General features: G+C 38.5%; 1 protein-coding gene across 5 annotated transcripts in view; it reads left to right on the forward strand.

Annotated features, from left to right (window-relative positions):
• Positions 1-24,898, forward strand: part of MAP2K5 (mitogen-activated protein kinase kinase 5) — a 278,537-nt gene that overhangs the window by 85,557 nt on the left and 168,082 nt on the right. For all 5 annotated transcript variants that reach the window (XM_055437358.2, XM_055437355.2, XM_055437356.2 and 2 more), the window contains exons 9-11: positions 4,540-4,579; positions 23,752-23,820; positions 23,914-23,995. In XM_055437358.2, the coding sequence (XP_055293333.1) occupies positions 4,540-4,579; positions 23,752-23,820; positions 23,914-23,995 (191 nt within the window). The remainder of the gene's footprint in view (positions 1-4,539; positions 4,580-23,751; positions 23,821-23,913; positions 23,996-24,898) is intronic.

Consider the following 24,898-nt stretch of genomic DNA (forward strand, 5'->3'; position numbering starts at 1 on the left):
TTAGGCACTGGAGATACCATATAGAGCAATAACAACAAAATGTCCGTGTTTTCACAGAGCTTGCTTTGTAGTGGTTGGAGACAAATAATAAACTGTGTAGAGTGTTGATGAATTCTGTGAAGAATAAGGAAAGAGAGAATGAGCTGTTCTACATAGGATAGTCAGAGAAGTAACATGGGACCTGAAGGAAGTGATGGAACAAGTCAAGTGGATATTGAAGGAAGAGTGGTCCAGGCTGAGATGTCAGTAGAAAGGGCCTGAGGCAGAAAGATGTTTTGTGGAGCAGAGTGAGTATTGTGAATAAGGGAGATTTGCAGAAGCAGAAAACAGCTTTTCCAGTCTGTTTTAGTGGTTTTACTCTTAAAACACCCAACTACCCTGGAAACTTTCTAGCTTCCTAACGTGTAACAACACCCACTTACTCTGTGCCAGGCCTTGTCCTCCATGCTTTACTTATCTCACTGAACCTCACAAGTCTATAACGTAGGGACCAATTTCCCCTTTTCAGACTTAAGGCTCGAGAGACAAGGTGAGGTTTGATAACAGTCCATGAGCATCAGAACCCAGGCAGTGTCTTAGAGCATACAGCATTCCCTCCTCTCTGTCCCCTGACAGGTTGGCAGTGGTTGCAGAATGCTTCCTTCTTGGGAAAGATTTAGTGTGATGGTCCTAGCCTGATTGAAATAGGGCAGCGCCTTTGTAAGTTTTGAATTATGAGTTTCCCTGCTCTAGAATGCAGTTAAGAGAACTTAAACATTACCACATATTTTTTTTAGTTTCTAGAATATGTGTGTTCTGCCTCAGTTCCAGTCTTGTCTTTGCCATTGACTGTGTATGCTTGGACAAGTTTTTTAACCTGGCTTTTAGATATTTCTACCTTAAAAGGGAGGGATTAGATAAGACAGTACTCAATATTACTGACTTGCTCAATACATTGTCTGAATTTGTACCACCAAAATTAAAGGTTGGTGAATAAACAACTTTTTTGTTTATTCATATGGAACCTATTGTTCCAAGTGGAAAGAGAAAGTATGAAAAGTATAGATGTTCTCTTTTGCTAGTCTCCTTGTTATTTTAAATACTCAAAAAATTTATACCAGGCTACTTATCTTTTACAGTCCTAAAGTGTGTATAGATTGTGTGCTCAATTTTAAGGGCTGGGACTATTCCCAGAAGTTCTGTGCTGGTCACAAAGTGGAATGCTCAAGGACTCAGCACTAAAAGTAACTTATAAGAGTGCTTCCTTCATGCACTCATTAGAACAGGTAATTACTGTGGCAACAGCAAACTAATTTGAAGTGTTAGCTGTTAATTAAAACAATGCAGAGGTACATAGTTGTCTTTAGGTGTAACCAGAGCCTCCATTCAAACTTCATTAATCACTTTACAGTTAATGTGTTGAGGAAGGGCAAGACAATTGAGATGCAGTATCCACTGAAAGTAAACAAATTTCTTGTCTCTGGGTAGAATGCCATTTGCAAAGTTAAGGGACACAATTGACTCCTACCTGGCATTGCCTTTGTCTTCCACTTCTCAAAAATTAAATGTTAATTTGGTACTGTCATTGCACTGTAAACCAAACCACACAGCATTTTTATTGCTCGAAATCAAACCCAAAGTTCCACAGATGAATAAACGTGCATCGTAATTAAATCATCAAGTTTCCCCTTTTAATTCACTTGGAAATAGGAGACCCTTCTTTTGGAATAGATCGGCTTTCTTGATAAGCTAATTAAGTTGCCAAACTGTCCAATGTGGTATCTAGTATGTACTAGATTATTTGCTAATCATTTCCCTCTCACTCCTATTAGTCTATTACATCCAGGTGTTGCTCATTGTCCAGTGTAACAACACTGTTTTGAGTCCTTGTGTATGCATTCAATTATTTATCTTTACATTTCAGTTTTTGTAATATAGAGTGTTTTAAGTGTTGACATTGGAAGACGCTATGATAATTTGAGAAGAAAAATGGTATATGATTATTAAATGTTACGTATTATATTGCCTGGAATAAAGTTGGTAAATTCCTTCAAATCACACTTCAAATTGGCTTAGGCCAACAACTTCTCTGTCACACATTGAGAAAAAATGCAGTGTAAGCTTTTATATATTAATTTATGGCATAAGTTCAGACATATCGTGAATTAAATCATGACATATAGTTTCATACACTGTAAAAGTTTAATGTTAACATAGATAGTAAAGTAAGTGGTAATTTGTTGTAAAACCAGTATAATAAAGGGGTTCCACTTTTGAAAGTGTGTATCACTTTATACAAAGTATAAAATTTTTTTTAATTATTTAAGTTTTATAATTGAATAGTATTTATGTATACTATTGGTAGTATACATAAGGAGGTTGGTGTTTAGAAAAAGTCTTTAGACACTTGTATAGATTAAAGTATTCTCTGGTAAAGTGAACAGTTGATTTTTATAAGCTTGCCTTTCCTTTAATGAGATATATCTGAATTTCTGTACAATTAATTGATAAAATAAAGGCTAAGTTTACCTTTGTAATTGTCTTGACCGTTGTCTACTCAAGTAGGAGAAGCAGAATGAATTTTTTGTAACAGTCCTAAATATGGATATATATACATATTGATATATGTTTTTGCTTAGTCATACCTGAATTTGTAACATTTTATATGTGAAAAATTACAAATACTTGAACCGTTTCTATAAGTCAGTCATTTTAAAAACACTTGTCAATGACTGCACAACTCTGTAAACATATTAAAAATATTGAATTGTACATTTAAAACAAGTGAGTTTTATCATCTATAATTACACCTTAATAAAGCTGTTAAAAAATTTCAGAGCAACCACATGATTATTTCTGCCAAAATAACAGAAAATGGTGTTTTCATTTTTAGTAATGATGGAATATATGTTTTGTTTTTACTTTATGAAATAAGCAATTTTTGTAATAATTCTGTGTGGTAATAGATGTAAACTAGATTTACTGTGGTGATCATTTCAAAGTATATACAAATATTGAATCATTATGTTGTACACCTGAAACTAATATAATACTGCATGTCAATTAAATCTCAATTAAAACAATAAAATAAATGAGAAATGTTTACTGCTAGGTCATTACCCAGTAAAATTTGGGAGCCTGGAAAATGTAGTTTGCAGCTTAGCATGTAAGGATGGGAAATTCCTGAGAAGCTAAATTTCTTTCACCCACACCTTTCCTACCCCAGTTACACCTTAATATTAGTTGGATTAAGAGAAGACCAATTTGATCTTGGCTAATATGTAAAATCTTTTGTGGAGCAAGATTTTAGTTCTTCCAAACTAATATGAACTTGTCTTAAAAAGTGCTTGTTTATGTTATGTGGTTTGTTTTGAAATTTTTATTTAAAGCATACTGTTGCTGGATAGTGGTCAGAATGTGTAGTCAGTGCAGTGCATGGGCACACAGTTCATTTCACACAAAAAGTCTTGATGAGATGTAATGGTATTTTATGTCTGCAAACATAATTCCCTTAGTATTTTTCACAAATGAATGTATTCATATTGCTTGATTTAAATTGTAATTATTTCACTGTGTCTGATCATTTGAACTGGCCTCTGAAGTTTTTTTAGAGTGTAATTTTATTTATTTTAGTTTTGGTTGCGCTGGGTCTTTTTGCTGAGTCGGCTTTTCTCTAGTTATGGCGAGCAGGGGCTACTCTCTAGTTTCAGTGTGTGGGCTTCTCTTTGCAGTGGCTGCTCTTGTTGCAGAGCATGGGCTCTGGAGAGTGCAGGCTTCAATAGCTGCAGCACCTGGCTCAGTGGTTGCGGCTCCCAGGCTCTAGAGCACAGGCTCAATAGTTGTGGCACATGGGTTTGTTGCTTCATGGCACGTGAGATCTTAGATCAGGGATCGAACCCATGTATCCTGCACTGGCAGGCAGGTTCTTTACCACTGAGCCACCAGGGAAGCCTTGTTCTGTAGCTTTCTGAAAAATACTGAGAGATGCTAGCTTGAAGAAAAAGATAACTGTCATACTTGATCCTTGTAACTCTGATTTCTTACATGAATTTATGTCTTAAGCCATGTGTTTTGAGATTATTTTAATGAAATGTAGGGATGCAGTTTATCTGTGTATATAATTGAGATAAACGAAAGGGAAACCTCCCATTTTATGTGGCTCTGTACCGTGCTTAGCAGAGAACATACCACCCCATACCCTGACAGTCTGTTGTAAAGAATCTGGAGCCTGAAGACTTGGGTTTGATGTCTAGTTCTGCCTCTTATTAACTTGTTTGTACCATTGATAAACTGCTTAGCTTCTCTATGCTTCGGAGTTCTGGGCTCTAAAATGTGGATAATAATACCAGAATTATTTTAACACCAGTTATTTTAAGGTAGTACATAATGAATCACTGTGTAAACCATGAACCTCAATAGAAATGTAAATTACCACTGTTATTAGTGTTCTCTGAAAGTATCATATTTCTCTTACTGAGGATGTATTCAGATTTATATTATGTCCTTAGCCATTCTGTAGGTTGTTTAGTAATCCCAAGTGATTTTTTTTTCTTTCCATAGAGCATATCACGTCCCAAGTGGGAAAATACTAGCTGTAAAGGTAAGTGCTAGATAAGTTTTATGAAATTCATGAATTTTTTGATGCTTACTGCTTTCTCTCCCACCGCGACCCCTCTTAGCTTGAATCGTAGATATTGTCAAAGAGGAAATTAAGTGGTTTCAGGTTTGGGTGGTGGCTGGTAGAAGCTCTGTCCCTGGTGGGACCTTCAGAATGCCCGCACTGTGATTTGACTCGTCTCCTGCATTTCTTTCCACGTTCCCTGCTCAGTGCACCACTGCCTTCCTCATCTTACAGTTCAGAAATTTTGTAGTTGTTCACTTCTTTCTTTCTTTCATCTGCCACATCCCGTAAGTCACATGTCCTGTCAGAAATTTCCCCTGAAATGGGTCCGTGTGTCACTTTCTTTCTGTTCTCATCCTCATTGCCTTTGCCTTGTATCAGGCTCACATACCTTGTATTTAGACTTTTATAATAACTTCTTCACTGTGCCTTTCACCTGGCCACTGGAGTTGAGAAGTTGAACCCCAGACCTGATGCATCACTATCTTGGCATCCCTCTTCCCTCAGCCCCAATAGTGTACAATATAAAACCTATGATGTCTGCCTCCCTTCTTTACGGCGTTCTGAGAGACCCTAACACTGCACCATCGAATAAAGTCAAGCTACACGTAACTCAGGGATGTTCTAGGCCATTACCTTAAATGCTTCTCGCTTGTTCCCCTTGTGTTCATAATCCACACTCCATCCCTGCCGTAATCCAAGATCCCAATCCTGCCCATGCTGCCTTGCATTTAATTTCTGGCCTTGGCTGTTGGTGCTTGATTTTCTCATCATTTTTTCTCGGATTTCCCTGTGGAGTCTCTTGAATTGCACCTCTGACTGAACCCTGTATTACAAATTCAAGTCCATAGAACTTCACTTCCAAACTGGGCTTTTAGCTAACAAAATGGTGAGGCCAGCTTCATCCCTCATTCCCCTGAAGATGAGTTAGGCAATCTACAGACAGACCCCTACACACCTTCCAGCTGCACCCTCTGCTTTACCTGCCTGTTGCTCTCTGGAATGCCCAATATCCTCAGTCTCTTAATAATGAGAGCTCTTATTTTTTGAATGACTACTATATGCCTGGTATAATGCTTGATTCTATGTAGCTCTTATCTTTAATTTTTAAATGTTTAAAGTAAGCCTGTTATTTTGGATTTGAGGACACTGAGACTCAGAAAGCTGAACTGTCCAAGGTCACCCAGATGAAAGAGCCAAGACCAAGATTTAAAACAAAATGCATCAACTCCAAAGCACATGTCTTCTGCTACACCATGCAGCCTCTATACATGTTATTAGTACTACCCATCCCTTTGATTTTTATCTATCCTTTCAAGGTCCATCTCCTCCAAGATGCCTTCTTAGCTGTCCATAGTGAGCATGTATTTCTGCGTCTTTTATCTAACCTAGGAAACTAAGAATAAGAGTGATTAAACTGTAGTGTGTTGTATCTTTTAGTAAAGTCAGACCAAAACAGACTTAAGTCTCCTGATTGCTGTGCAATCCAGAGTTGTTCTTCCATACCACACTTTATACAGCACCGAGGATGTGTTATGTGAATTATCAAGTCGAGTTTTAATAATTCAAATAGCTTTTGGTGGGACACTCCAACAGAGCTCCTTCTTGGGACGTTTACTTTGCTATTGCAGCCAAACTAGGTTCACAGAATTGTAGAACTGAAAGAGACCTTAGAGATCATCTATCGTGGCCCCACATTTTAAGAAGGAGGAACCTTGAGTCCAGCCAGTTCCCAGGGTAAGTAGAGATCAGGCTCCACCTCAGTCTTCATGAGTTCACTTGAGTACAGCTCTGTGGTACCAGCTTAGCATTAGTTGTCCTTTCTGTGCCTTCTGAGCTCCATCTTCACTCAGAGAATGCCTCCACCAACTCAGCACTGTTTTCCTTTTTACCTAGTTATTTGTTTATTCCTTTGATGTCAAAACTTTTAGATTGTTGCCAAGGATGTTTTTAAAGATAATCAACTTTAGTTTGTTTATTCCAAGAGAGGGGAGCAATGCTATAAATTACCCCCAAAGCCCCACTATTTGGCCTTTCAACTGTATTATAATTTTTCATAATTTCATACATTTTTAATTATGTTTAACCTAAGTTGATATTAAAATTCTTCTGCATGATTATTTAGTTGGGTATGGCAAGGGACCAACAGTTATCTCTGGAAAGGATTAAAAGGAATTTAAAAGAAAAGACACATTTTTTAAAAGCTGTTAAAATAGAGACCTTCAATAAAGGAAAACAGTAGGGCTTTACAAATATACTGTTCACTAGACCTAACTGTAAAACGGAGCTATAGGACAGGGACTGTATCATGTTCACTTTGTATCCCTTGATTTTATAAAATTAAATGTTAGAACCTCAAGTTGAATGAATGAATGATTTGAGTAGATATAATTATTGTGTTTAAACTTTTGTTTAGCCCCGAACTTCTTGGCAGTGAAGGCAAAAAGCATTTTGTCTATATATTAGTCGTTGTTGTCCAGTTGCTCAGTCATATCTGACTCTTTGAGACCCCATGGACAGCAGCACGCCAGGCTTCCCTGTCCTTCACCATCTCCCAGAGTTTGCTCAAACTCATGTCCATCGAGTCAGTGATGCCATCTAACCAACTCATCCTCTGTCACTCACTTCTCCTCCTGCCTTCAATCTTCCCTAACATCAGAGTCTTTTCCAGGGAGTTGACTCTTCACATCAGGTGACCAAAGTATCGGAGCTTCAGCTTCAGCATCAGTCCTTCCAGTGAATATTCAGGATTGATTTCCTTTAGGACTGACTGGTTTGATCTCCAGGCAGTCCTAAAGGACTACTCATAATCTACGAAAAAAAAGTGTCATTATTTGCTTTAAAACAGGCTGAGATTTTTCATTAAATCTTAGGAGTGTTATTTAGTTTCCAAATATTTGGGGATTTTCCAGATATCTTTCTGTTATTAATTTCTAGTTTAAATCCATACTTCATATAACCGAAATTATTTTAAATTTATTGATATTTATTTTTTGACCCAGAGTGTGAATCTTCGTAAGGGTTCCCTGTGCCCATGAAAAGAATGTGTAGTCTGCTGTATAGGGTGTGGGATGAATATCAATTAGATAAAGTTGGCTGATAGTGTCTTTCCAACTTTCTGTATCTTTACTGACTTTTTATCTATTTGTCCTGTCAGTAAGTAACAGGGTGTTGAAATCTATAGCAATAATTGTATACTTGTCTATTTTTTCCTTGCAGTTCTATCATTTTTTTTACTTCATATTTTTTTGTAGATCTGTTAGGTTACTTAGGGTTTTATAGCCCCTTTATCATTACAAAGTGATCTTCTTTATCCGTGGTAGTATTCCTTACTCTGAAACCTATATTGTCTGATATTAATATAGCAGCTGCACATCAGCTTTATTTTGACTAGTGTTCGCGTGATATAGTCTTTTATTTTTAACCTGTTGTATCTTTATATTTGAGATGGATTTCTTGTAGGCAGCATATAGCTGGGTCTTGTATTTTAATCTAGTCTGATTATCTTTGCTTTTTAATTGAGGTGTTTAGATCATTTACATTTCATGTGATTATGGTTGGATTCGAGTATATTAACTTGCTCTTTGTTTTCTATTTATTATGTGTCTATGTCCTTTAAAAAAAAAACCAGTTGCTTTCAAGTTTATAGTATACATCATTAACTTACTGAGGCCCACCTTCAAGTAATACTGTACCACTTGACCTGTAGGGTGAGAACTCTACAATGGTGTACTTTCATTTCCCTCATCCTGACCTTTGTTACTGTTACTGTGCATTTTACTTACTCGTGTTATAAACCCCAAAATACATTGTTACAGATTTTGCTTTAGATCATAATTTTGAAAGGCATTTTAAATGTAAGAATAGATTTATTTTCTATTTACTCACATTTTTACCATTTCCAGTGTCGCACATTCCCTTGTACACATCCAGGTTTCCATCTGGTATCATTTTGCTTCTGTCTGAATGGCTCCCTTCTTTTGCATTTCTTACAGTGCATGAGTCTCCTGGCAATGAATTCTTTCAGCTGTTGCATGTCTGAGAAGTGTGCATTTGACTTTAATTTTTAGAAAACATTTTCACCAGAGAATTCCAGCTTAATTGTGCTTCACTTTCAGTATTTTAGAGATTTTGCTTTACTGTTTTGTGGCTCACATTGTTTCCAGTGAAAAGTTTACCGTACTGTCATTTAGAAATCTTTATTCCTCAATTCTAATGAATTGACGTCTTCTCTGACTGCTTTTAAGATTTTTTTTAATCACTGTGCATGCCCAGTCACTTCAGACGTGTCCAGCTCTTTGCAACCCCACATACAGTAGCTCTCCAGGCTCCTCTGTCCATGGGATTCTCCAGGGAACAATACTGTAGTCGGTCGCCACGTCATCCTCCAGGGGATCATTCCTACTCAGGGATCTAACCAACATCTCTTACGTCTCCTGCATCGGCAGGCGGGTTCTTTACCACTAGTGCCACCAGGGAAGTCCCTCTTATGCAATTTGATTATGGTGAGTTACTGTGTCATTTTCTTCATGATTCATGTACTTAGGATTTGTTGAGATTTTTCTATTTGTGGATTTTTAACTTTCATTAAACTTGGAAAAATTTTAGCCATTATTTTCTTCACATATTCCCTCACCTTTGGGAACTTAAATTGCATATATATTCATCACTTGAAGTTGTTGTTCAACAACAACTCTTTGCAAACCCCATGGACTACAGCACGCCAGGCTTCCTTGTCCTTCACCATCTCCCAGGGTCTGCTCAAACGTGTCCATTGAGTCAGTGATGTCATTCAGCCATCTCATCCTCTGTCATCCCCTTCTCCTCCTGCCTTCAGTCTTTCCCAGCATCAGGGTCTTTTCAAATAAGTCAGCTCTTTGCATCAGGTGGCCAAAGTATTGGGGTTTCAGCTTCAACATCAGTCCTTCCAATGAACACCCAGGACTGATCTCCTTTAGGATGGACTGGTTGGATCTCCTTGCAGTCCAAGGGATTCTCAAGAGTCTTCTCCAACACCACAGTTCAAAAGCATCAATTCTTTGGTGCTTAGCTTTCTTTATAGTCCAACTCTCACATCCGTACATGACTACTGGAAAAACCATAGCCTTGACTAGACGGACCTTTTTTGGCAAAGTAATGGCTCTGCTTTTTAATATGCTGTCTAGGTTGGTCGTAACGTTCCTTCCAAGGAGTAAGTGTCTTTTAATTTCATGGCTTCAATCAGCATCCGCAGTGATTTTGGAGCCCCCCAAAATGAAGTCTCTCACTGTTTTCACTGTTTCCCCATTTATTTGCCATGAAGTGATGTGGCAGAAAGTGAAGAAGAACTAAAGAGCCTCTTGATGAAAGTGAAAGAGGAGAGTGAGAAAGTTGGCTTAAAGCTCAACATTCAGAAAACGAAGATCATGGCATCTGGCCCCATCACTTTATGGCAAATAGATAGGGAAACAGTGGAAACAGTGGCTGATTTTATTTTTTTAGGCTCTAAAATCACTGCAGATGGTGATTGCAGCCATGAAATTAAAAGATGCTTACTCCTTGGAAGGAACATTATGACCAACCTAGGCAGCAGATTAAAAAGCAGAGACATTACTTTGCCAACAAAGGTCTGTCTAATCAAGGCTGTGGTTTTTCCAGCAGTCATGTATGGATGTGAGAGTTGGACTATAAAGAAAGCTGAGTACTGAAGAATTGATGTTTTTGAACTGTGGTGTTGGAGAAGACTCTTGAGAGTCCCTTGGATTGCAAGGAGATCCAAACAGTCAATCCTAAAGGAAATCAGTCCTGAATGTTCATTGGAAGAACTAATACTGAAGCTGAAACTCCAATACTTTGGCCATCTGTTGTGAAGAGCTGACTCATTTGAAAAGACCCTGATGCTGGGAAAGATTGAAGGCAGGAGGAGAAGGGGACGACAGAGGATGAGATGGTTGAAGGGGCAGACGCGAGAGACGCCCGGCTCCCGGCGGCGCAGACGCGAGAGACGCCCGGCTCCCGGCGGCGCAGACGCGAGAGACGCCCGGCTCCCGGCGGCGCAGACGCGAGAGACGCCCGGCTCCCGGCGGCGCAGACGCGAGAGACGCCCGGCTCCCGGCGGCGCAGACGCGAGAGACGCCCGGCTCCCGGCGGCGCAGACGCGAGAGACGCCCGGCTCCCGGCGGCGCAGACGCGAGAGACGCCCGGCTCCCGGCGGCGCAGACGCGAGAGACGCCCGGCTCCCGGCGGCGCAGACGCGAGAGACGCCCGGCTCCCGGCGGCGCAGACGCGAGAGACGCCCGGCTCCCGGCGCAACCGACCACGTGCAGAATCGTGGCTGAGAGGAGCTGCCCCGTGCCCAGAGTTAGGGCGGTGGCCGAGAGGAGCTGTACCACGTCCAGGAGGCGGTGGCTGCTTGGGCACCAGAGGGCCGGGAGGAGCTGATCCACATTCAAAGCAGGAGGGGCGGCCTTGAGGAGATACCCCTCGTCCAAGGTAAGCTGCAGCGGCTGCGCCTTGCTGGAGCAGCTGGGAAGAGATACTCCACGACCAAGTGGAATATAAGAATCCAGTGTTCTGGGGAGGAAGGAACAAGACGGCGAGACCACTTTCTTCCCCACAAATTCATCAGAAGAACATTTGAACGTGGAGTAAAGTCCACAAAACAACTTCTGAATACTGGCAGAGGACATCAGGCTACCAGAAAAGTAGCCCATTGTCTTCTAAAGGAAAGAGAAGAAATCCAGCTCCACCCACCAGAACACCGTCACATGCTTCCCTAACCAGGGAACCCGGACAAGTCACCTGTCTAACCCCACACACAGCGAAGAAACTACATAATAAAGAGAACTCCACAAACTGCAAGAAGAGGGAAAGGACACCCCAAGCAAAGCAATATAAGCAAGATGAAGAGGCAGAGAAATACCCAGCAAGTAAAGGAACAAGATAATTGCCCACCAACACAAACAAAAGAAGAAGATATAGGGAATCTACCTGATAAAGAATTTCGAATTTTGATGGTGAAAATGATTCAAAATCTTGAAAGCAAAATGGAGTTACAGATAAATAACCTGGAGAAAAGGATTCAGAAGATGGAAGAAAGATTTAATAAGGACTTAGAGGAAATAAAAAAGAGTCAATATACAATGAATAATGCAATAGATGAGATCAGAAACACTCTGGAGGGAACAAACAGTAGAATAACAGAGGCAGAAGACAGGATAAGCGAACTAGAAGATAGAATTGTAGAAATAAATGAAACAGAGAGGAAAAAAGAAAAACGAATTAAAAGAAATGAGGACAATATTAGAGACCTCTGGGACAATGTTAAACGCTCCAACATTCGAATCATAGGAGTCCCAGAAGAAGAAGACAAAAAGAAAGACCATGAGAGAATACTTGAGGAGATAATAGTTGAAAACTTCCCTAAAATAGGGAAAGAAATAATCACCCAAGTCCAAGAAATCCAGAGAGTCCCCAACAGGATAAACCCAAGGCGAAATACTCCAAGACACATATTAATCAAATTAACAAAGATCAAACACAAAGAACAAATATTGAAAGCAGCAAGGGAAAAGCAGCAAATAACACTCAAGGGGATTCCCATAAGGATAACAGCTGATCTTTCAACAGAGACTCTTCAGGCCAGAAGGGAGTGGCAAGATATACTTAAAGCGATGAAAGAAAATAACCTACAGCCCAGATTACTATACCCAGCAAGGATCTCATTCAAATATGAAGGAGAAATCAAAAGCTTTACAGACAAGCAAAAGCTGAGGGAATTCAGCATCACCAAACCAGCTCTCCAACAAATGCTAAAGGATCTTCTATAGACAGGAATCACAGAAAGAGTGTATAAACTTGAACCCAAAGCAGTAAAGAAAATGGCTACGGGATCCTACTTTTCAATAATTACCTTAAATGTAAATGGGTTGAATGCCCCAACCAAAAGACAAAGGCTGGCTGAATGGATACAAAAACAAAACCCCCATATATGTTGTCTACAAGAGACCCACCTCAAAACGAGGGACGCATACAGACTGAAAGTGAAGGGCTGGAAAAAGATAGTCCATGCAAATAGAGACCAAAAGAAAGCAGGAGTAGCAATACTCATATCAGATAAAATAGACTTTAAAACAAAGGCTGTGAAACGAGACAAAGAAGGAAACTACATAATGATCAAAGGATCAATCCAAGAAGAAGATATAACAATTATAAATATTTATGCACCTAACATAGGAGCACCGCAATATGTAAGACAATTACTAACAAGTATGAAAGGGGAAATTAACAATAACACAATAATAGTGGGAGATTTTAACACCCCACTTACATCTATGGATAGATCAACTAAACAGAAAATTAACAAGGAAACACAATCTTTAAATGATATAATAGAAGAGTTAGACCTAATAGATATCTATAGGACATTTCACCCCAAAACAATGAATTTCACCTTTTTCTCAAGCGCACACGGAACCTTTTCCAGGATAGATCACATCCTGGGACATAAATCTAGCCTTGGTAAATTCAAAAAAATTGAAATCATTCCAAGCATCTTTTCTGACCACAATGCAGTAAGATTAGATCTCAATTACAGGAGAATAACTGTTAAAAGTGCCAACATATGGAGACTGAACAACACGCTGCTGAATAATGAACTAATCATAGAAGAAATCAAAAGAGACATCAAAATATGCATAGAAATGAATGAAAATGAAAACACAACAACCCAAAACCTCTGGGACACTGTAAAAGCAGTGCTAAGGGGGAAGTTCATAACAATACAGGCATACCTCAAGAAACAAGAAAAAAGTCAACTAAATAACCTAATTCTACATCTAAAGCAACTAGAAAAGGAAGAAATGAAGAACCCCAGGGTCAGTAGAAGGAAAGAAATCATAAAAATTAGGGCAGAGATAAATGCAAAAGAAACAAAAGAGACCATAGCAAAAATCAACAAAGCCAAAAGCTGGTTCTTTGAGAAGGTGAATAAAATTGACAAACCACTAGCCAGACTCATCAAGAAACAAAGGGAGAAGAACCAAATCAATAAAATTAGAAATGAAAATGGAGAGATCACAACTGACAACACAGAAATACAAAGGATTATTAGAGAATACTATCAGCAATTATATGGCAATAAAATGAATAACCTGGAAGAAATGGACAAATTCCTAGAAAAGTACAACTTTCCAAAACTGAACCAGGAAGAAATAGAAAATCTGAACAAACCCATCACAAGCACGGAAATTGAAACGGTAATCAAAAATCTCCCAGCAAACAAAAGCCCAGGTCCAGACGGCTTCACAGCTGAATTCTACCAAAAATTTAGAGAAGAGCTAACACCTATTCTACTCAAACTCTTCCAGAAAATAGCTGAGGAAGGGAAACTTCCAAACTCATTCTATGAGGCCACCATCACCCTAATCCCAAAACCTGGTAAAGACCCCACAAAAAAAGAAAACTATAGGCCGATATCACTGATGAACATAGATGCAAAAATCCTTAACAAAATTCTAGCAATCAGAATCCAACAACACATTAAGAAGATCATACATCATGACCAAGTGGGCTTTATCCCAGGAATGCAAGGATTCTTCAATATACGCAAATCAATCAACGTAATACACCACATTAACAAACTGAAAAATAAAAATCATATGATTATCTCAATAGATGCAGAGAAAGCCTTCGACAAAATTCAACATCCATTTTTGATAAAAACTCTCCAGAAAGTGGGAATTGAAGGGACATACCTCAACATAATAAAAGCTATATATGACAAACCCACAGCAAACATTATCCTCAATGGTGAAAAACTGAAAGCATTTCCCCTAAAGTCAGGAACAAGACAAGGGTGCCCACTCTCACCACTACTATTCAACATAGTTCTGGAAGTTTTGGCCACAGCAATCAGAGCAGAAAAAGACATAAAAGGAATACAAATTGGAAAAGAAGAAGTAAAGCTTTCACTGTTCGCTGATGACATGATCCTCTACACAGAAAACCCTAAAGACTCTACCAGAAAACTACTAGAGCTAATCAATGATTACAGTAAAGTTGCAGGATATAAAATCAACACACAGAAATCCCTTGCATTCCTATACACTAATAATGAGAAAATAGAAAGAGAAATTAAGGAAACTATTCCATTCACTGTTGCAATGAAAACAATTAAATACTTAGGAATATATCTACCTAAGGAAACAAAAGACTTGTACATAGAAAACTATAAAACACTAGTGAAAGTAATCAAAGAGGACATGAATAGATGGAGAAATATACCGTGTTCGTGGATTGGAAGAATAAATATTGTAAAAATGAGTATACTACCCAAAGTAATTTATACATTCAATGCAATCCCTATCAAGCTACCAACAATATTTTTCACAGAACTAGAACAAATAATCTCACAATTTGTATGGAAATACAAAAAACCTCGAATAGCCAAAGCAATCTTGAGGAAGAAGAATGGAACTGGGGGAATTAACCTGCCGGACTTCAGGCTCTATTACAAAGCCACAGTCATCAAGACAGTATGGTACTGGCATAAAGACAGAAATATAGATCAATGGAACAAAATAGAAAGCCCAGAGATAAACCCACGCTCCTATGGACACCTTATCTTCGACAAAGGAGGCAAGAATATAAAATGGAGAAAAGACAGTCTCTTTAACAAGTGGTGCTGGGAAAACTGGTCAGCCACTTGTAAAAGAATGAAACTAGAACACTTCCTAACACCATACACCAAAATAAACTCAAAATGGATTAAAGATCTAAATGTAAGACCAGAAACTATAAAACTCCTAGAGGAGAACGTAGGCAAAACACTCTCCGACATAAATCACAGCAGGATCCTCCAAGACCCACCTCCCAGAATATTGGAAATAAAAGCAAAAATAAACAAATGGGACCTAATTAAAATCAAAAGCTTCTGCACAGCAAAGGAAACTCTAAGCAAGGTGAGAAGACAACCTTCAGAATGGGAGACAATAATAGCAAATGAAGCAACTGATAAAGGATTAATCTCCAAATTATACAAGCAGCTCCTGCAGCTCAATTCCAGAAAACTAAGTGACCCAATCAAAAAATGGGCCAAAGAACTAAACAGACATTTCTCCAAAGAAGACATAAAGATGGCTAACAAACACATGAAAAAATGCTCAACATCCCTCATCATCAGAGAAATGCAAATCAAAACCACAATGAGATACCATTTCACACCAGTCAGAATGGCTGCTATCCAAAAGTCTACATGCAATAAGTGCTGGAGAGGGTGTGGAGAGAAGGGAACCCTCTTACACTGTTGGTGGGAATGCAAACTAGTACAGCCACTATGGAGAACAGTGTGGAGATTCCTCAGAAAACTGGAAATAGAACTGCCATATGATCCAGCGATCGCACTCCTGGGCATACACACCGAGGAAACCAGAATTGAAAGAGACACATGTACTCCAATGTTCATTGCAGCACTGTTTATAATAGCCAGGACATGGAAGCAACCTAGATGTCCATCTGCAGATGAATGGATAAGAAAGCTTTGGTACATATACACAATGGAGTATTTCTCAGCCATCAAAAAGAATGCATTTGAATCAGTTTTAATGAGGTGGATGAAATTGGAGCCAATTATACAGAGTGAAGTAAGCCAGAAAGAAGAACATCAATACCGTATATTAACGCATATATATGGAATTTAGAAAAATGGTAACCTGAACCCTGTATAAGAGACTGCAAAAGAAACATAGGCATTTAGAACAGTCTTTGGGACTCTGTGGGAGAGGGTGAAGGTGGAATGATTGGAGAGAATGGAATTGTAGCATGTATATTATCATAAGTGACCAGTCCAGGTTCGACGCATAAATTTTCCTCTGTTCATTTCTTTGCATTTGTGCTTTTTTAATAAAATTCTTAAAAAAAAAAAAAAAAAAGAGATGGTTGAAGGGCATCATTGACTCAATGGACATGGGTTTGGGTGGACTCTGAGAGTTGGTGATGGACAGGGAGGTCTGATGCGCTACGGTCCATGGGGTCACAAAGAGTCTGACACGACTGAGTAACTGAACTGAACTGAACTTATGGGACCAGATGCCATGATCTTAGTTTTCTGAATGTTGAACTTTAAGCCAACTTTTTCACTCCTCTTTCACTTTCATTAAGATGCTCCTTAGTTCTTCTTCACTTTCTGCCATAAGGGTGGTGTTATCTGCATATCTGAGGTTATTGATATTTCTCCTGGCAGTCTTGATTCCAGCTTGTGCTTCATCCAGCCCAGCGTTTTCTCATGATGTACTCTGCATATAAGTTAAATAAGCAGGGTGACAATATGCAGCCTTGATGTACTCCTTTTCCTATTTGGAACCAGTCTGTTGTTCCATGTCCAGTTCTCACTGTTGCTTCCTGACCTGCATACAGATTTCTCAAGAAGCAGGTCAAGTGGTCTGGTATTCCCATCTCTTTCAGAATTTTCCAGTGTTTAGTCTAGAGCTAACTTTCCCCGGTCAACTGGAGCAGTAGTCTTCTGAATACTCTATCCCGATGCCTTGGCAAATACAGGTTTTTCATCCTTCCTGGTGGGACCACAAACTCTGCCTAGTGTGAGGTCTGGAGATTGTTTCTTCTGGTTCTTTCTTGGGGTTCTTTCCCTGGCCTCATGTAGTTTCCTGACATCCATGTGCTAATCATTACTCACCTAAAAACTCCAGGTGCCCTCTGCAGCTTTCTGCAGCTGTCTCCTTTTGCTCTTCTGCCAGTGAATTCTAGCTGCCTTGGCCTCCTCAGAACTCCCAGTTCTCTCAGCTTAGGGAGGTGGTTCAGATCCCCTAGGCTCCCCTCCCTGCATGGGTACTAAAAACTCTTGTCTAAGACTCTTGAGAGTCCCTTATACTGCAAGGAGATCCAACCAGTCCATTCTAAAGGAGATCAATCCTGGGTGTTCATTGGAGGGACTGATGCTAAAGCTGAAACTCCAATACTTTGGCCACCTCATGCGACGAGTTGACTCACTGGAAAAGACTCTGATGCTGGGAAAGGTTGGGGGCGGGAGGAGAAGGGGACGACGGAGAATGAGATGGCTGGATGGCATCACTGACCCTGTGGACATGAGTTTGAGTGTACTCCGGGAGTTGGTGATGGACAGGGAGGCCTGGCGTGCTGTGATTCATGGGGTCGCGGAGAGTCGGACACGACTGAGCGACTGAACTGAACTGAACTGAGTTACTAAGCTGGTCATAGGACTCATCTCATTGTTTTTCCACCTCTCAGAGATCACCGTCCTATTTTAGCTGATGTCTAATTTCTGGAAGCCTGTTCATTTTTTCTCTTTTGTTGTTATTATTTTTTTTTTAGTATCTTTTCCATTCTTATCACCATGCTAATCCATACACTTATTTTTGCCTCTTGGCAGACATGTCTCTTGACCAGCTTTTTAATTGTTCTCTAGAAAATAGAAGCTACAGAAGTCCAATAGATGGTACTATCCAATAGTACTATACTAAGCAGGTGTCTGGGCTTCCCAGGTGGTATAGTGGTAAATAATCTGCCGGAGATGCATTGGGTAGGTAAGATCCACTGGAGTATGAAATGGAAACCTGCGCCAGTATTCTTGCCTGGAGAATTCCATGGACAGAGGAACCTGGCAGGCTACAGTCCATGGAGCTGCAAAGAGTCGGACACAAACGAGCATCTGAGCACACACTCACACAAGCAGGTGTCTACTTTGCTGACTCACTGATTAAGAATCCACTTGCCAATGCAGGGGACCCAGGTTCAATCCCTGGGTCAGGAAGACCTCCCGGGCAAGGAAATGGCAGCCCACTCTAGTGTTCTTGCCTGGAGAATCCCATGGACAGAGGAGCCTGGTCAGCTACAGTCCATGGAGTCACAAAAGAGACAAGACTTAGGAACTAAACAACAAAAAACTCTGCTAAGCACTGTACGTACATTTCCGATGTTTAAAGCTCACCGTGACCTTTTGCATTTATTACTATTATGGATCCTCATTTTACAGATGCAGAAGCTGTGGCACAGAATACTTAAATAGCTTAGTCCCGCACCTAATAAGTAATGGTAACAAGCTTTGAACCCAGGGAAGTCTTGCCTCAATCAAGTCCATGCTGTTAGCCTCTGTTCTGTATTTCTGTTCATTTCTTTGGGATTTGGCTTCTTAAAGCATAGCTCTGGTCACATTTCTTCCCTCCTCAAAAGTCTTCAAAAGCTCTGCATTACTTCCAAGTAAACTAAAAGCTCTATGGGATGGAACTCAAGATCTTGCACAATATGTTCTCAGCCTACTTCTAAAGCATTATCTTATGTGTCTGAATTCTGTCCTGCTTTTAAGTTGAATTCATTGCCTTATCTGAACCCAAGTACTTTCTTACTTCAGTACTTTTATTCATGTATTTCTTTCTAATTAGAATGCCTTCACCAGTATAAAGGTCTCCAACCTATCCAAATCCTCAACACCCATCACGGGTCACCTCCGAAGCTTGCTCCTCCTTGAGCTGACTTGAATAGATCCTGTCACATCTGGTAGAGCTATCACTTACCCCCTTCTCCTTCAGGCCTCTCTAGGATTCTCTGAATGTGTCTTTTATGGGTGTCATCACATGGTGACTTCTGGTGTTCTAATAGTATATGTGTACATTTTCCCTAGTACATTGAAATCTCTTTGAAAGTGGGGAACAGGTCTTGTTATCTTCTTGTCTTAGTCATTGATTTATGTAGAACCTTGCATATAGAGTGTAATACAGAGCACTTCATGTCATGACTTGGTGTTCAACACATAATTTGTTGAACAACTAACTGAATAAATAAACTTTAGTCTTTCGTTTGTTCTTTAGTTCATTCATTCATGTTTTAAAGTAATATCCTAAAAGCAAGATCGGTTCACAAGCAAAATATCCCATAGTGTTCTTTGTGTTCATTGCTCTCACCCAGAGTATTTCTTAGCATTTTTTATATTAAGGGCTGAAATGAAAGGTTAAGAGTTAGAAGCACATTTGATCTTTTCCTAAACCCCTCCTGACTTTTGTGTGACTTCAAGCATGTCACTTAAACCTCTTAGTGACCTCAGTTGTGAAACCAGGCTGTCTGGTGTCATAGAGGGATTGCGAAGAGCAGCAAATCACAGTCCTTGTCTAAACAGAATCACCTGCAGGGCTCTGATGCCTGCATAGAATGATGAGGGAAATTTAATTTCCCAAGTCAAATGATCATTTTCACCCATACTTTTAATGTCTTGTGGGATCAATTAGATGAGAGTCCTTGAAAATCTGTTACTTTTCTCTTCCTACTCAGAATATTTCTAGTTTTTGTTCTTGTAAATGTTCTTATTTTTTAGACTTTTTTGCCCAAAGGTTATTGTAGTGTCTAAGCATATTAGTGTTTGCCACTTCAGACTTCAAAGGTGGAAAATATCACTTCAGATATTATAAAAAGCAAGTTGAACTTTGGGAAGAATAGAAGTACCCTGAATTTTTAATTTATATTACTGAATTTAGAAAAAAAAAATTGCCTCAAAGAGAGTACTTTGAAATGTTACTAGTGCTATTTTAAAGATAACTATTTGATGACTGTATCTAAATACGTGTTTCCAACTAGCTTTTGGGGGAGTGACAGTGGTGGGAGAAATGTAGTTAAGCAAGACGATTGCAAACAAGTAGAGCAGAAAACAAATAAAAATACTCTTAGCCATTTTGTAAATAGAACCTTTTTATACTGTTAATGTATTCTGTAAAATCTTTGAAAGAGTAGAGCTTAAAAGATTCCCTTGTACTATATATTTTCTAATTGGGGAAAAACTGCCGTACAGGAAATTTAGCCTTGTATGTAGCATATGCTGATTATCATTCTTTGACTGCTTTGGGTTTCTGCTGCTTTTAAAATAGCATTTAAATGGACCATTTGATTAATCATTTGTATACTGACTGTAATCCTCCCAAATTTCCTTTCTGAGTTGTACATACTGTAAAAGACAATTATGTCGCCACAGATTAAATAAGCGAATTAAAACAGAATAGCGGCTTAATTTGACCTGTGATTTTGCTCTCCTTCCTTTTAGTGGAGCGTGTGCCACTCCAGCAAATAAATGAAGTCATCCATGACAGCTTGTGATGAATTGCCGTATTTATACTGTATATTTTAATAGCCTCACACTAATTTAAATTGAGCACAGAGTAAATTATAATTCAGTCACTTGACTGCTTATATTTAACTTGACAACTCATCCTTATTTGTCCTGGAGGTATAGTGGAGAGCAGTGGAAATGCACTCAGGTATTTCCGTTTCTCCCTTAACCCTTTCTTCAGGAAGTGTTTCATGTTCAAATTCTCTCCAGTTTGAAAAATTGAACTCTTCGTAAAGAGAAGAGAAAATGATCATGAAGACTCGCAGAGTTCATGCTTTCCTTGTTCTTCCAAAAAAAATTTAGTATTTGTCATGCTTTTTTTCCAGTTTTTCCATTTTAGGGTAGATTTTACTTTCCCTCTCAAGTTCCCAGAAATTACTTTATTCACTTTTTTTACCATTATGGAATCTCTACTACTCTGGACTAAAGCAAATTTCAAAAATGATCAAGATCTTTTAGAGCGCAATGGATTGGTCCCACAAATACACTATTACTTGCTACAGTTTAGGCCAGTGTGGCAATTTTATTTATTTTGGTGTTTATGTCTTTGATTTTAAGTTCGGTTATAGAAATCAAACAATTAATTTCCTTCCTGTCTAGCAGTAGCTTCTTATTTAGAGAATTATGGTTGTAAGGTGTGGTATAATTAAGTACCACATCACTCAGTGGGCACCACTTGTTTAAGACCATGTGCTGGGTGCTGGGTACGGAGGGAGGGAACCAGAGAAAAATGCACAAGGCTTAGTTGTTGCCCTTCACAGGCTTACAGCCACTGTACTCTCTAGGCTTCAGTTTTTAGGAGCCAAGGCATTAATGCAAAAGGCAGCATGTGATGGGAGGATAGAGGGTCTGATGAAAGGCTTTAGGGCTGGCCTGATGGAAGTGGGGTGGCATTCAATCTATGTGTAAAGCACAGAAAAGGTATTATGGCCAGTGACCATGGAATGCAGTGAGAAAGCACACCTCGAGTGGAGGGAACCCCTGGACTAAAGACTGAAAGTGGGGGAAAGCACAGGACGTGTGGGCTGGTAGCAGTCGTCTGGTTTTACGTGTAGATTGGATTTGTGGTAAGGAATAGTGGGAGAAGGAACTAGAATAAGAAATTGGAGGTAGATTGTGGAACAATTCCTTGAATATCATGCTAGAATTTCAACTTTATTCCAGACTATGGAAGCCCAATTAAGATAGGTTAATTCCAAGATTTTGGTTAGCCATGTGGAATCATGTTCTTTCTTGACTGGGGGCCTGGAGATGCAGTGTATCTTTACTAGTGATACTGCACACTGAATAAACAGCATTTTTTTTTTTTTGAAACTTTAAATAAAGGATTCTCAACCTTACTGTGGGCTACAAATCAGCTGGCAAGTTTTTAAAAATGCAAAGATATGGGCCCAACCCCAGAGATTCTGATTCCCTTATTCTGGCTAAAGTCTGCGCATCATCAGGCTTTGTTTAAAGTGTCCTTATTATATATAAATACCTTGATATAAAGGTAATTATAATGTAAGGCCAGGGTTGTGCACCATTGCTTTAAGGTAAATGATGCTTTATTCCTTTTAGCAGAATTTTTCAGGCTGGAAGTTTCCCTGTACTTGACATAGAGGGTCAATATTAGCTCTAATATTATATGGTATAGAATTGAAACAACACTAGATGAATTAATTTTGTTGCTAAATTTTATACAGGAGCAAAAATGTAAGTGAATATTGTAACAAATGACTATTGATTGGGAGAAATGTTTAAATGTTTTCTTGGCAGTTTTGCCTTACACTTACAATCTAGTTTGTGAGAGCTTTTATAAATAACCCTGAAGCAAACTCTTGATAGAAACTGCTGTGCCTTCTTGTACTCATTCTACCCTCCCCCAATGGATGTCAGCACTAGAAAATTTGTGTTTTTAGAGATTATCCTTTTCTTTCCTTGCTCTGTCATCAGTTTGCAATTGAAAATTTATGTTTTTTCCTCCAGTATGATTATATATATGTGTGTGTATGTTTATATATATATTCTGCAATTGTAATACTAAATGTAGATCAGTGTTGGATAGTGTATAATTACTGTCTTTGGTAATCCTGAATAAGTTTTTATCTAGAAATGTCTGGAATCAGAAACTCTGCCACAAATCTTTAAAACTATTGTCTAGTTATTTTATTATCATCACTGTTCTTTTTAAGTAAAAAACAATTCCCTTTGAACTGACTTCACGGTAAATGTTAAGTAAAATTTGAATGGTTGATGGTCTTCTTTCTTAAAATAAGTGTTCAAAATAAGCTGGAATTTGTTCTAAGTATGTTTATAAATTATTGTACATTTCTATGTTATGAATTTGACTCAGTGGTTGATATTTTAAGGGAAATCATAAAGCCTTGGAACATACTGGAAAGTGTGTGGTCCTTGGAATCAGGGAGAGGCCCTGATGTTGCCGGACCTCGTGACTCCTCAGAGCTTTGATTTCTTCCTCTTTAGAAAGAAAGGAATTAGGTGAAATAATTTCTGAGGTTCCATCAAACTCAATTTTATAACAGTTGTGGCAAAGAAAGATTACCCAATTGGAAGAGTATAAAAACTTGATGTATTTTAAAAACTCCTTATTTCTCTCATAACTAAAAATCTACTTTAAATATTATTTTTACTTGTCATTCTCTTCTGCTTTGCCCAGTGTCTGAATTACAAGACAATTAATTTTTAATGGTTTCAGGGTCACTCCGGTCTTCCTCGTCTCAAAATAACCAATGTGGCCAAAATAGGGTGTGTAAATTAAGGGTGTTATAACCTAACTGACTTTTGAAGCCATTAATACTGACCTTTGAGACCTGGCTTTTTCCTTGATCCCATCAATCACTTCTATACCACCTCCCCCAATACAAAGTGTTAGACAGATGTGGACACAGTTTGTATTACCAGAGGTTATGGTGGTGGAGAGGAGAAAGGTGGAATGAATAGAGGAAACACCGTAGTTTTTAGTTTTTATATTTCACAGTGAATATGGCTAGATTTAATTTAAAGGTGAATAAACGTGTGAATGTTGATTCCTTTATATGTTTAGGTCATACTACTAGATATTACACTGGAACTTCAGAAGCAAATTATGTCTGAATTGGAAATTCTTTATAAGGTAATTTTTTTTCTTGGTTATTTTTCCTTATAAAGTATGCCTATGGTATTGGCTTGCAGGCTTTTAACTGCTTTTGTCTTATTTTTGTTACAGTGTGATTCATCATATATCATAGGGTTTTATGGTGCATTTTTCGTGGAGAACAGGATTTCAATATGTACTGAATTTATGGATGGTGAGTTTTCCCTTTTATAGTACTTTAAAAGTGATTTTGAGAGTAGAATACTTTAAAACCTGATGTTGATACAGGTATCAAGTAGTATTAAAAATAATTAAAATATACTACCTCCTTTATGCTGTAAAACATCTTAATGTTAAGAGTTCCTAGTGGTAAATATTTATAGTTGAGCTGTAATTTCAAGAATGTAGTTTCATTTACTTTTATTGAAAATTTAAATAGAACAGATTAAATGCTAGTCTAATCAGTGGTTTGATATTTGATTCTTCTATACAATCTGTCTTCACTTGTGAAACAGATGTTCTGTTCTTTTAATGTTTCAATAGCCAAAACAGATTTTCTTTTAAAGAAATCTATTAACCCAATGTCCTATGTCTTTTAGAAAGAAATCGGTTCTTAATTGCAAGATAAGAAATCGTTTTCTAGCACAGCTGTTTAGCCAAGATGTGTTTAGTTTTCTTTGGACTCTAGCCCTTTCCTTCCTTCCTTTATTTTTTATTCATTTCTACTTTGGTAAATCTTTTTTGATCTGACTACTATGGCAAAAATGCAGATTTCTTGGTTCCCTGTCAGTGAAATGATGTCGCCATTGTTATTGTTTACCCATTTGAAATCAGAGCAGTCTTTACATTTCACATATTCAATTTTTTAATGTCCAGCTGATTAAAACTCAACATTTGGAATTCCCTGGTGGTCCAGTGGTTAGGACTCAGTGCTTTCACTGCTGTGACCTGGGTTCAATCCCTGGTCAGAGAACTCAGATCCCTCAAGCCAAGGGATGCAGCCAAATATATATAGTTCATTTAGGGCATTCTCAGTATATTAATAATACAGTTAGTTCATTCCCTATAAGACTTTTTAATTAGCCCACATTGATACCTTGATACTATAAGAATGTGT

Source organism: Moschus berezovskii, chromosome 9, assembly GCF_049115385.1.
Source record: "Moschus berezovskii isolate FMDL1 chromosome 9, NW_MosBer_1.0, whole genome shotgun sequence".
NCBI classification, from domain to species: Eukaryota; Metazoa; Chordata; class Mammalia; order Artiodactyla; family Moschidae; genus Moschus; species Moschus berezovskii.